Source organism: Alexandromys fortis, unplaced genomic scaffold, assembly GCF_014885135.2.
Source record: "Alexandromys fortis isolate MF-2015 unplaced genomic scaffold, M_Fortis_MF-2015_v1.1 scaffold_16, whole genome shotgun sequence".
In the NCBI taxonomy this organism is placed as follows: Eukaryota; Metazoa; Chordata; class Mammalia; order Rodentia; family Cricetidae; genus Alexandromys; species Alexandromys fortis.
In genome coordinates, this window is record NW_026067893.1 from 9,733,778 (window position 1) to 9,748,092 (window position 14,315).

The 14,315-nt window shown below is 39.0% G+C and overlaps 1 protein-coding gene across 5 annotated transcripts in view; it reads left to right on the forward strand.

Annotated features, from left to right (window-relative positions):
* The window catches only part of Sorcs1 (sortilin related VPS10 domain containing receptor 1), a 486,223-nt gene that overhangs the window by 302,736 nt on the left and 169,172 nt on the right, over positions 1–14,315 (forward strand). For all 5 annotated transcript variants that reach the window (XM_050145543.1, XM_050145559.1, XM_050145567.1 and 2 more), the window contains exon 4: positions 11,125–11,283. In XM_050145543.1, coding sequence (XP_050001500.1) covers positions 11,125–11,283 — 159 coding nt within the window. The remainder of the gene's footprint in view (positions 1–11,124; positions 11,284–14,315) is intronic.

Sequence of the window (14,315 nt, forward strand, 5' to 3'; positions counted from 1 at the left end):
TGAAATTTAACTGCACAACTGGGCTCTTTCTAGATTCTCAAACCACAGAACTCATGAGGTAAACTAAGTGCTTGCTTTAAACCACTAGTCTGAAGTGCTACATTACAAAACAGTGCATTTATACAACAGCTTCTTTCCTTCTTTTAAAATATTCTACACCATTTGTGCTGCTTCTGAAAGATGAAATTAGCCAAAGACACAGACATATCTTTGGTAATGAAATCACAGAACATAACTTCTTCAGATAGCAGTTGTATGTCGTTACCGGCTGCTTCTCTAAGGAAAAGAAGAGAGGAGAATGGAAAAGCAGCGGATACTGGGTGATTATGCTCAGTCACGTGGCCATTAAGCACATTCCCTCTTTATTTCCTCTCAACAACAACTTGAGATGATCAAATGCCTGCCATTAAGTAATTGAACTAGACCTCCTTGTTAGCAGGAGGCTCCTTTTCCTGGATGATCCTTGGCACAACATCCAAGGAGTCCAACTGAGGAGCAACAGAAGGGATTCTCAGCCCACTAATCCCGGGATCCTCTCTGAGAGAAACCCCTGGTGGTCTCCATAGTCTTTTCAGGAAAGCTTTAATAGCCAAATACATTAGCAAAGCTCCATGCGGCTGAAACCTCGTTAATCTTCTCCAATACACCCCGGTATATCTGCCACTTTACCACGGTGCATTAATATAAGTAAAACTAAAACACACTTACCAAGCCATTGCTGCAACCAGAGCGAGGGGTGAAGAATGTGGGTACATTCTAGTGACTGATTTTCAGAACTGATTTATTAATGTAGGCCTTTCCTCTCAGATTCGTGACTTTCAACTTGACATTTACTCAAACTAAAATCGAGCAAACACTTGGAGAGTTTTCAAAAAATGGTGCTGTCCTCACCTAACTCAGTTTTATCAGTATACTGATATCATTCCATTCCTGCTCTTCCCAACTCCACCTGCCTTTATCATTTCTACTGGAATAAAGAAATTTCTCATCATTAAGTGAACATCAATCCTAGTAAAGTTTCCTGTGAGTGAAAAAGACAAAGGCCTGTTTCTTCCATCACTTTGGTTCCCTTTGAGAGCAGCTAACATTTTTAAATGATGCAGCCTGTTGTCATTTATAGATCTTTGGGGATTGAAAATAGAGATTACTCTGGGGTTTGGAATGATCATAGAAGTGTGTCCTGATTACATCTGAAAAAAAAAAAAAAAGGCAATCAGTAATCTTGGAAATTTAAAGGTAGCTCAAGTATCCCCAAGGTATTTAATTGGTTTCTATGGTGACAGTAATAAAAATGCCCACTGAAATTGTACATTTCCCTTTAAAATATTGTGCTTAGATTTTGTAAACTAGATAATACAATCTTAACCATTAATTAATATTAAATATTTCCTGGTGGTTTTATACAATAACAGCCATGTCTTCAGCAAAACGAGACTGTATTCTTCATATGTAAATTACACAAAAGACACATCTTGTAGGAAACCAGTTATACCACAATGATTCTTACCAGCTTTAGCATCTGCTTCTTTAAGAATAGCTTCTTTTGTTACCTATGCTATCATTTGATCAAAGCTTTCTATGTCTGTTTATGTTGTTTCTTACCCATTTTCATGAGAAAACATAAAATCATTCATGAGAAGAAAAATGCTTAAAAGAAAAGAAGAAAGGAGGCCATGGCCTTTGTGGGAATCCTGACATGACTGAAGATTGGGTATTGAACTTTATAGTGAGGATCCTATTTCCTTTCTTTAGGAATGTCTTATTTTTGAGGTAATACCATGTAATTGTTAACATCTTGTTTCTGAGTGTCCTATAACCTTGGACCCACTTTCTTCTTGTCCTCTCTGTGTCTCATTATGTAATATATCCCCCATATCCTAACCTTTTTTCTTCCTCCTTCCTGCTCTTTTCTAGAAATTTACCTTTCTTTCTTTCTTTCTTTCTTTCTTTCTTTCTTCCTTCCTTCCTTCCTTTCTTTCTTTCTTTTTTTTCTTTCCCTTCCTTCCTTCATCCCTCCTCCCTCCTCCCTCCCTCCCTTCCTCCCTCCCTCCCTCCCTCCCTCCCTCCCTCCCTTCCTTCCTTCCTTCCTTCCTTCCTTCCTTCCTTCCTTTCTTCCATTCTTTCATCAGAAATACACTTGTAACTTTGCCACTCGTTATGAGGTGGCTCTGTGGATGCTCACACAAATAAGAGCAGTGTATACCATAGATGGCATTACTGCTGACTATTTGTGTGACACTAAGAGTGATACTTCTTTGCTCTGAGCCCCATCTCAAGGTCTATCTGAGATAGTATTACTTTTAATACAATTGACTTGTTTTCTGTCATAGCATGATGCCCCATGCAAAGTTCATGCTCAGTAAATATCAACCTACTTATTGTCACTCTCCTTATAGAGGCAATAGAGGCCCCAAAATATTCAATGAGCTATACATTCAGAGCACCACAGACACACCTGACAGAGAAAAATTTCAAATCTAGGTCTCTGGACCCAAGTCTTCTGACATTAACTGTTACTCCAGTGTATATGACAAAGTTCCCAGTTTTTCAGAATACTAATATTCTTTCCTAAAACCACCTTTTTTTCTCTCTCAGTAAGTAGGGCATACCTCCATGGTGATTTGTAACAGAATCAGATGTAGTACTAGCTCTTCTTCACGACAAACCTATGCTGCATGCATGGTCAGCCCTACGCATTACCCTGGCTGTATATATCCAGGCATCCCCTTAGTAGAGGGCCTGCATAGTCCTCAGCAGTGGGAGCAGAGACTCATGGAGACATGCTCTTCTAGGATGAGGATGCTGTAAGTGTAAGGGAGGGGACTGCTTAACAGTTATCTCACGGGACCCAACTTTGGGTGTCGTATATCATTCTCTTCCTTGAATTGTCTTCCCAGGAGTGTAACCCAAATCTTTTCATTTATGGTGAACTTATATAACTCTTGTGTATTCTAGAAGTTTCACTATTGAGCATTTTCAGAAAGAATTCTCATTATTGTTACATGTAATGATAATTGGAAGGTTTTTCCCATGAACAATAAAGACATGAGAAGGACTATGTGTGCTGCTTAAAATTCCTTTTTCCTAAAAATTTCAAAATTCATTTTTAAAAAAGGAAAAATGATAAAATGAACTCGAAGAATTAACTCGGGAATATAATGGCAAAGTTTCCCAGCGGTTTCTCAGGTCACAAGTAGATGGCCTATTACAAAAATGATGTCTTCATCTCTTAGCATTAAATTGCACTGTTTTGTTTAACAAACAAAGATGGTGCATTATGCAAGCTTCACTGGGTTGAGAGAATGAAATATAGGACGAGTGGCTGTATTCCTGCTGTATTACCACAGACTCTCTTCTATCAACGCATATGTGGTTGAGATTTTCTTCATTTAATCACCTCCTTCCCCTTCTTTCACTATTATTTCAGCTTCAGTGACTTTTCTTTCCTTGGTCCTTCTGGGATCTGGCGTAACATTCACTAATACTGTCCTACAAAGAGCTGTCAATTGATGAACACTTATTGTCCTCACCCTCAGCTAGAGAGGAGGATGGTGCTTATTCCACACTGGGAATAGGCAGTTTTTCCACCCACACTGGTCAGCAAATTACTTCCTTGCTCTGATTACATTTTGCTTAATTCGTTTTTAATTTCCAGGCCAGAGGCTTGCAAATGAATTCTTGTTTCATTTGTAGAGAAAAATATTTGTGCTTGAACAAAGCAGAGTGTCTATTGATTGTTTTTCCCACTTTGTCATTTTCAGGGTCATTATGAAATTCATTTGTTATACACCTGTGATGTGGCCATTTGGAGCTTAGCTAAGACATGAGAGAAACAAGAATGATATTCCCCAGAAGTAACTGTATTCCCACTGCTTGAGTCCAGCCTATAAATGACAAACAGCAGACAAAGGAACAAACAATTCATGCATAACACATTAACTGAATGCTGTCTACATTAAGATCAAGGCAATGATGGAAAAATATATACCCAGAAGTAGCAATATTCCCCTTCTTAGCCCAGCTTTGCCTAAGCTGATAAATGGTCAAATTACAAAGCAACATACTTAGGACAAAACTGTAAAACTGCCGCGCACAGCGCCCCCATGTCTGCGCTCTGTGCTCTGGCACCCAGTTTGCGAGATTTGGGCAAGGGGGCTGGAGGTTAAAATACACAGACACACACAGACAGAGAGACAGCGACACAGGCCATCCTTGAATTCCCCAAGAATGCTCCCTTTATTTTGTTCAGGGGCAGATTATATAGCGATAGCCACGCCCCAGCCAAGCCCACCAGAAACCACTCTCCTGCCATCAGAAACTCCTGAAGGTCTCGTGCTCAGAGCAGCTGTAGGCACTCAGATCAGGGGATTACAAGAAATTTAGGATCTGGGGTCTCACTGCTCCCAACATAAAACTAAATAATAGTAACATTTCCATGGCAACTGAGACCACTGTAGATGCCTGAAAGGATCATAAAGTTGTCTGCCAAGTTTTGAAAATTGTGTCATGGAGCCATATGGTGACTCTAGAACAAATCAAAGAGTGAAGATGCATTTAAATTTATGACAGTTCTTGTATTTGTGTGCATATGCTTTTGGACAAGCACATGCCAGGGCACACATATGGTATTCAGAGAACACCAGTTGTCTTCTTCCACTACGGGATCGCATTCATGTAGTCAGGCTTAATGGCAAGCACCTTTACCCGGTGAGCAATCTTCCCGGGCCACATTCAATTTTTGACTACCCTAGGCTGTCAGAAGGAAAACTACCAAAGGAAGAAGGAAGTGATGTATTTGAAATCTATAAATTGTATTTCATGTCCATTTGTCACCTCTAGGAAAAGCAAATAAAGTTTCTTACTCCTTCTGAAGTAGATGATGAATGATTGCTTACAGCTGGATTGCAGGAGCTGGCATTGCAGTTATTGACTTCGTATGGAAAACAATTCATCCACAGATGCAGTCAGTACCATGTCTGCACACCCCATAAGGCCCAGGTAAACAGGTGCTAATCACCCCGAGTCCATCTGAACATAGAATAATTACTCCTGTTCAGAGCAGTCTCTTCCTGTTCTCTATCCTGCTGCTGTCCAAGCAGAGCAGCAGAGACTGTGAGACCTGAAATCCCGACGCTGCAGGGACCCCTGGGTTATGTTCAGCGGAAGGCACTTATTAATTGATTCATTTGTTCATTTGTAAATTCATCAGTGTGCTCACAAAAGTATATGGACCTGCTGCATAATAAGGTTTTTCTCAGGTAGAGTGCCTTCCCCAGAGAGCTGCTTGCTGAGAGTGTGAAAAAGATAGGATTCATGACTTTTGAAACGTTCTTCTGAGAGCCTGTTTACCTCATTAGCCAGAATGGAGATTAAACACGCCACTCCTCTGAAGACACATGAGGAGCCAGAAGAAGGTAGAGAGCCATCTTGACCTCGTTGAAAACAAGAATCATGTAACATGTAAAGAAATGCAGTCTAAGGGAAAGATGGCTCAGTGGAAAGATTGCTTGCTGCATGGGCATACGGATATGAGTTGAGATTCCTGGCCCTTGTCTTAAAAGCTGGAGTCAGCAATGTGTACCTGTAGTGACGTCATGGGACGGTGATGGTATGAGCATCCCAGGAGATTGCAGCCCAGACAGCCTGACCTAACTGACAACTCCAGGATCAATGTAAACACTGCCTCATAAAATAAAGTAGAGAACAACAGACACACCTATCATTGTCCTGTGGCCTCTACACACACACACACACCCCACACACAAATAAATAAATCTAAATAGATAGTTAATTAAACAGATAACAGATAAATGATTAGGGAAATATGTAAAAATGAGAAGTACAATCTGATATTTTGGAAAGTAGCTCATTGGTTTGAATGTAAGCATTTTTAAAATACTGATTTTTTTGAACAATTTCTTGAGGAGACATAACTTATTTTGGACCAGCAACACTACCTAAGTCTGAAGACTGAATTATATTCATTATGAGTTTTTCCATATATGTTAAACATTTTCTATGAAGATCTTGATTAATAAATTACTTATTAATTTATTTACTTTTTGTAATTGGAAAAAAAAGGAAGACAAAGCTCAGTTCATTTGAGGCAAAATCATGAGAGAATTTAAGGCTGAAATAACAAGGTTTCCTTAATCATCTAGCAACTCATTAAGGATGCATGACATTCCAATCACTGCACTAAGTACACCCTAATTATTTGAAGGTTGTGATTAAAGTATTAAAATATGTTGTACTGTCTTTGTAGGTCTAAATTTTGCACTTACCTGTATGTTTGCAACCCTTGGCAAAATTGCATAGGTTCTAATTTTAAATAAAAATATGAATACAAATCAACTTTATGATGTAGTTAGTGTATAGGTATGGATCAAGAAATTAAAGTCATAAATATGTATATATATATACATATATTGAGATCGTATTAGGATGATGAAAACAAAAGTAGGTAAACAAAGACAGATCTACACTAACATGGTTTTTGAGAGATGTGGGCAGAAAGTGGCTTTTGTGGTCCAGACTTGCTAGTTTTACAGGGGATCACCTACCCTCCAGACAGTTTCAACATGCAAATTCCCAAGTATAAGGTTTCAGGGAAATATTGAACAGAGAAGATGGGTTTTGGAGGGGCAAAAAAATAAGAGCCCCAATCCCTCATAGACTTATCTATATGGTAACAAATATCCATAAATTAAAAATTATTTGAAATAGTTCAGGCTCTTACTAATGTTACAGGGGGATACGACATAGTTTCATATAGCCTGGTGAATTTAGAGAATGTATACATATTAATCTAGTTTTGGTAAACAATAAATAACAATCACTTTCACTTGGGGATATTTTGTAGTCTTAATTTGAGTTGTATTTTTTTTTTAATTTCCTTATTAGGGGAAGCAGGTTGTGAAATGACAGAGCATATTCTTGTTAATTGGAAACAGGGAATCAACAAAGTGAGGGGAACATCACCTGGCTTTACACAGCGATGACTGTAAAGCCAGGCCTCTTCATAGTATCATGAAAATAACGTTTTGGCAGTAGGACAAGAGGTTGTTACACTTTATTGTTCATTGTGGTTAGGTACACAAGGCAGTATGAACATTTGATGGCATATTTGTGTTTTGAAATATGACAGCCTTTTTTTTAATGTCCCAATAAATATGAAATCCTCTGGAAATATTCCTGTCCAGTTAGAAGCCATCTAAACGTCCTCGTTTATAGTGTGCAATAGATTTTAATGAAGCCATGTGAGTTCGTTCTTAGCAGATTACCTGATGGCCCCACATCAGTCATCAAGTGGACGAAGTTGTCTGGTGAACATGAGGTAGACACACTCATAACGTCTGTCAGAATTTAGGGACAGTAGGCAGAGTTTCATGCTGTGTGAAGGACAGCCGACTCCGATTTTGCACGTTTCCCACCTTTCTCCTTTGCCAACAACCAAAGAACTCCTCTTAAAACTTTTGTCTTCTCCAAGAAGAAGAAGAAGAAGAATGTTAAAGAACCTTGTTCATCCTGAATAGCAGCAACAGAATCCAGCAATGGGTCTGTTATGCACAACTTGTTCCATGTGTGGTGGCATCGTATCACTTTCAAAGGTGACATGAACTATTATTAGGTTTCAGAATGAGTGCCTCCCAATTGAGAAGTTTGTATTTGCCTTTTAATTCCTCCATCCTTTCCCCCTTCTTCTTTTGTTCTCTTCTCCCATCCTCCCTTCCTCCCTCGGCTGCTGATAAATCCAGACTGCAGTGATCCTCCATCACGTACCCATACATTGAGCACTTCTCTCATACTGAACCAGGCTTAGAGAATACGAATCAATAAGTTGACAGGGAAGAAGTCAATGGGTAGAGTTAAGGCAGGCTGTCTACAAATGTTAGGTGTGCACTTCGATGGAGCCAAGGAGACCTATAGAGAGTTGGAAATGAGGTACTTCATCACATATTCCTAGAGGCAGAAAATGAGAGAAAACAAGCAGTTCTCAAGGCAGCTCATTTATCTTGCTTCTATTGCTTTATTCAGAATGCTCTGGCCAAGGGTAGGCATCCTAACGAGAGTGCAAAACAAGCACCTGAAGCCATGAGCTTACACAGATTTATAGCCCCTGGGTAAAAGATGGAGAAGTAGTCCAGCTATGCTTTCTGTGAAGCTCACATTCATATCTTTGCAAACTTTTAGAAGCACATTTCCAAGTCTACAAGATTGCTTTTAAAACCTTCCGTCCTCCCTTTCTTTTCTCTTTTCCCTTCCCTCCTTCATTCCCTTCCTCCCTTTCTTGCTCATACCCTCTTTTTCATCCATTAATTTATTTAGTTATTCATTCATTTGGCATATATCTGTTGAGTGTATAATATATGGTAAATTTAGTCTAACTGCTAGGAATACACCTGTGAGCAAAAGATATACCCTGACTCCTGTAAAGCTTACATTGCAGTAAAATATATAAAGAAAGAAGCAAAATAAATGAATAAATAATACAGTAATCTAGAAAGTAAAAACTGGCAGTGGAATTAAATAATATATGCATTAATATTCTTTTTTTGAAGACATAATTCATGGCTGTCAAAGAGACTGGCTCCCCATGAAGATGATTCTTCATTTGAAGTGTGGTATTAGAACCAGTGTGCAGGTATATCAGCCAGCTATTGCTGTGCAACAAGCAGCCATGCCCACACTCACTGGCTTACACTTTAGCCGTTTATTGATCATGCATGAGCATGTAAGTTGACTAAGGACCGAATGGTTTAGGTGTATGCAAGTGTCAGGTTCTATTGTGCTTGCTCCATTTGGCTCTCATCCTCCTGAACAAGAGGTCTCCCTGAGGCATGTTCTCATCATGTATTAATTCTTTGCCAGAGTCAGAGTCCACTAATATCTTATTAAACAAAGGAAGTCATTTTTTGTCAACCAGAATTCTGAGGTGGAAATACTGCCTAGCAGGGAGCTCTGACCAATGTATGGATTTACAAATGATGGCAACCTGAGGCCAGTAATTCACCCTATCATGAGAGGTGGGTTTAATTGTACCCCAGCACAAGGGGCTTGCATCTTGATGCAGGCAAAAGGAAAAGCATGCCAAGAACTTACATTGTACAGAAAGATGCATTGCCTGTTACAGCTTCACAGCACAGGGGTTATTTCTGAAGCAATGCTGGGGAGCGGATGCATATCCATAAAGAAAAGCATTTGGAGGGTGGGCTGTTGAGGAACACATACCTGTGCATGCTCAATCTGTGGTCATATGTAAGGAGGGAATATGGCAAACACATTGGGAAACGCTTAGCTCAAGATCATGTGTAGAAGATAGATGTGTTTGTTACAAACTAAAGTGGACACTCTCAAGAGTGAGAGGTGCAATGGCTAGAGACTGTTGTGCCAACTGGCGTGATTAAGCAGGCTCGATAACTGTTTTCTAAGCTCTATGGAATGTACAACTTTCTGGGAAGGTGTTTCTTGTCCAGGTGATTGATACAACCATTTGGATTAACTTTAAAGAGGGAGGGACAGTTGTCTTTGTTTTTATCAGAAACCCTATAAGTAGACAGAAATTTTATGGGTTTTTAAGAACTGTTTAGAATGTTGTGTCTCCATCCAGAGTCAGAGATATGACTTGGGTTCCATTCATTTTTTTTTAAACTAACTAACTAACTAATTAGTTAATTAATTAATTTAAAAAACTATCTTTTCTCATTTTATATATCAGAAAATTTTCAAGAGCTCAGAGTTTGATTCAAGGCTCACAGGCTCAAACTAAAAGCAGAATGTGCTGTTGGTGTGAAATGGGACATGAAAGCAGAAAAGCAAAGATTTGGGCCCATGCTCATATGTATTCCTTTCCTCCACAGAAAACAATCAGCCTGGCACTTTTATTTCCCCTAGACCGAGTGTGAATGAGCTACATCATGAGGAAGGGCTATAACCAAGGGGCTTTGCTTGTCATAGCCAGAACCTGGGAACAACCTAAATGCCCTTCGATCAAAGAATGGATAAGGAAAAATGTGGTACATTTATACATTGGAGTACTACACAGCAGAAAAAAATAATGACAGCTTGAATTTTACAGAAAAACGGATGGAGCTAGAAAACATTATTTTGAGTGAGGTAACCCAGACACAGAAAGACAGTTATCATGTACTCATTCATAGGTGGTTTTTTGTTGTTGTTGTTTTTGATTTTTTGTTTGTTTGTTTTGTTTTTCGAGACAGGGTTTCTCTGTGGCTTTGGAGCCTGTCCTGGAACTAGCTCTGTAGACCAGGCTGGCCTCGAACTCACAGAGATCCGCCTGCTTCTGCTTCCCGAGTGCTGGGATTAAAGGCATGCGCCACCATTGCCCGGCATAGGTGGCTTTTAAACATAAAGCAAGGAAAGCCAGCATACAAACCACAATCCCAGAGAATTTAGACAACAATGTGAATACAAACTGAGACTTAAATAGATCTAATCTACATGGGAAATATAAAGTAGAAAAAGACAAGATCTCCTGAGTAAATGGGGAACACGGGGACCTTGGGGAGAATTGAAGTGGGAAGGTTAGAGGTAGGGAGCGGAGCAGAGAAAAATGTAGAGCTCAATAAATATCAATAAAAAAATGAAAAAAAAAACAAAAAAAGGAAAGAAAAGAACTGGGGAGATGGTTCAGCAGGTAAAGGTGCTTAATGCCGAGCCTGATAATCTGGGTTCAATGTACAGATCCTGATGATAAAACAAAAGAACCAATACCTGAGAACTGTCCTTTGACCTCCCCCTGTGTTCCATAGCTCATGCATGGGTGCACATAAGTAAATAAGAAAAATACAATTTTCATTTAAAAAGAAAAAGAAAAAAATAGCTGCAAAAAGAGAAAACAGCTTCTAAAAAGTCCTATAAAGGGGAAGCAAGTATGGTCTTCTGATTTTATCTCCTTTTTCTGGCCAGTTAGTTCCTCTGTGTTTGTCAGATAATACAGTGTTGAAGCATTGTCTGAGGTAGGAGAATCAACCGTGCGGAGTGCAGGTCCTTGTGGCTGAGCCTCTCTTCTTCCTTGTGTATCTTGCGTCAGTGTGGTCTGGCCCCCAGTTCAGTGTCATGCGTTGTAATTTGCAAGCTTCGCTTTCTGTTGCTTTTCCGCAGATTATGTTACTCACGGACCCAGAGATTGAGAGCAGTTTATTGATCAGCTCCGATGAAGGGGCAACCTATCAAAAGTACCGGCTCAACTTTTACATCCAGAGTTTGCTCTTCCATCCGAAGCAGGAAGACTGGATCCTGGCATACAGTCAAGACCAAAAGGTGAGCACACTTGCCATGCTTGACACAGCGGTGCACACCTGCCCCGGAAAAGGCCACTGGTTACCCATCTGGAACTATCATCTCACTGATCATTTCTCTTTATTTTTCTCTTCTGTGCAGTAGCCTGAACTCAGTGCATGAGAACATCTCAGGTTGCTTGTCACAGCTATGCAAATACATGAAAAAACATACCAAAGAAAGTTCAGATATCAAGTGAAATCTTGTAGAGAAACAGTATAAAGCTTGGATGCCATGTTAGACACCTTTCCATCAAATATCTGACCTAATTCACCTAAAAAATGACAATATGCATTTTAGTTCATAGCACTGAAGATTCCAGTTCCTCGGTGAGTGATCTTCACTTTGGGTCTCTAGAAAATTGATCCATCACAGTAGGGGCATAGGCCAAACTCTGCTATTCCCTATCAGCTAGGGCAACAACATAAGACGGGTAGTCTAGAATACCACAGATTCTCTGGGAAGTAACCTAAGGGCACCTTGGTGAACCTCACATGCCAAAGTTCCACAAAACCAAGAGAGAAGTTTTAGCACAACTTGGTCGACCTTCAGCACTGTAACAGATGCTGAAGGACTTACGAGGCACCGATTTTCGTGGAATTTGAGGATGTTTTGTGAGTTTAAATCAATGATCATTTTCTTAGTTCAAGACCTATTGCTTTACCCACAACCTCAAAAAGCAGCTACTTTACTAAGGCTTCAGGCATTAGGTGACTTTTAAAAAGTGAGAAAGATGTTCAGAGGTCAGTATCCTCTTTAGGCTTTTATCTTATGGATTTCCTTCACTTGGTAGCAAAATGGAAGATGTCCACTTCTTCTAGATCATTAGATGAAGTTGTACTACACATGTATTCAGTTGCATGTGTATGCCACATAAATATTGTACTACATCTTAACTGTTCTCTATTATCTATTGTATGTAGGTACTATATCAATACATGGGTTATTTTGTCTTTAAAATACTTAAACAGCCACATAGAGTATAAGGCTACCAAATTGACAAGTAAAATTGTAATGGAAAAGGTAGGTAAACATAAGATAAACTTGAGTCATAAAAATTCAAATGAAAACAGGTGAGATACTGGCATTCTTTTTATGTAATCTATTATTCCACAAAATCATCTGAAAATTCTTTTGAGAGGCATCATAGCTTACATATTACATGTCCTTAAAGAAATATTGGGTTTCCATTAGTTGGAGGAGATACTAAATGTGTTGGATAGATTTATTGTTAACACAAGCTAGAGTCACCTAGAAAGAAGGAACCTCACTTGAGGGATTGTTAAGATTATATTGTCCTGTATCTGTATCTGTAAGAGAGTGTCCTGATTGTTTATTGATATGGGTGTGCCAATTCCACCATGGACAGTCTCTTCTCTGAGAAGGGTAAGCCTCATCTCTATAAGATATTTAGCTAAGCATGAGCCAGTGAGTGAGCCAAAATGTAAGCCAGCAGGCATTTCTCCCTATAGATCCTACCTTGACTTCCTTCAAGGATGAATTGTGACCCGAAAATGTAAGCCAAATACATCCATTCTTCCTGAAGTTATATTTTTGACAGAAAGAAAACTGGAACACTGTTGTTTTCTTTGTTTGGGCTGGTCTCAATATTTGGGGTTCTCCCTAAAGGCAAAGAAAGATTGTAAGCAATTTCCCAAGGTCTCTAGTGATATGGGCATTTTGAAGCAAGCAAACTAGCATCACAGAATTGGAGTTTTAGTCATACTGCCCTACCACCAAATAAAACTCACATTAAGTCTAAAAACAGGAAAGGTTTACCATTAGTCTTTTTTCTTCTTAATTAGCCTGGGTACACTTTCACACAACGTTCAATTTTGCGCCTGGAGTTGAGCCGCCACGTGTTTGGTGTAATTAACAGTGAAGACAGAGCTGGGGTATCTGCCATTTAATCTACTGTTATCGTATTTTATTCCGCTCTAAGTTAAGTTAATTTTACCCCATGATGCCTGAGGCATAGTGCAGGGCAGATTCACTTGGATAACACCTTTGCAGTTATGCTAGAGGAGATGCCCTGAAATGTAACCCCTGAGGACCCAGTACTTCATGCTTTCTATAATCACTCTGAACAAGTAGATAGCCCCGGAGGAATGAGGACACCTAGGCAGAGGTCCCAACTCCACCACTTATAGTGAGCAGTATTTTCTGCTCTTTTGAAATAAAGCATTTTCTTAAATACGTTTGTATAGCTAGTTATGTTTTTTGCAGGTCCACTTTCCATGTGATGGAAAATAGTATTAGACTCTTCATCTTTTTTTGAAGTGTTGACTTACAGAAAATGACATCAAGCTTTAATTCATACAGACTTAGAAGATTTATAGATATGACTTAATCTAACATTCTCTAAAAAGTCAGGGAACCTACTGATGCACAATCATAGTGGCTACAAAAATTATATGAACTTAATAACCAAAGTTCAGATGATAAAAGTTTAGTGACCTTTTGGCTTATAACCTCTAGAGGCCATAAGAAATTACTCCAGTAGAGCAAAAAATATGATGAACCTGTTGATAAGGAGCACAGTTTTTCTTCTTAAATAGAGGAAGAAGAATCTCACAAATAAATAATTTTATAAAGTTGGAAAAGTAGTATTTACAGAGTGGAATTTCCATCAAAAATAGAACATTGGCAAAGCTCACTATAATACACTAGACTTGTGGAAGGTGATACTAATGTTCATGGTTTGGTCTAATGGCAAATGTGGCTATTTGTCTCCCTAGTTTAATGCCTTTGAAAAGTTGGGTCAGGGCTGATATATTCTGAGCTATGGACTCTAGGGTTAAACATAGAAATGTAAGGATGAGTTAAGATTATATGAGGGTCTAGCTCAAAGGTTTATGAGGATAGGCTTGATGAATCCTTTGCTTTCAGAACTTAAAGAATCCTGATCAATCTTTATTCTATATAATGTGAGAAATTCAAAATCAGATGATTCAACAAATGGTATCATAAGAAAATTTCAGTTGATTTCATGTGTGGATGTTGTAGAAACAATA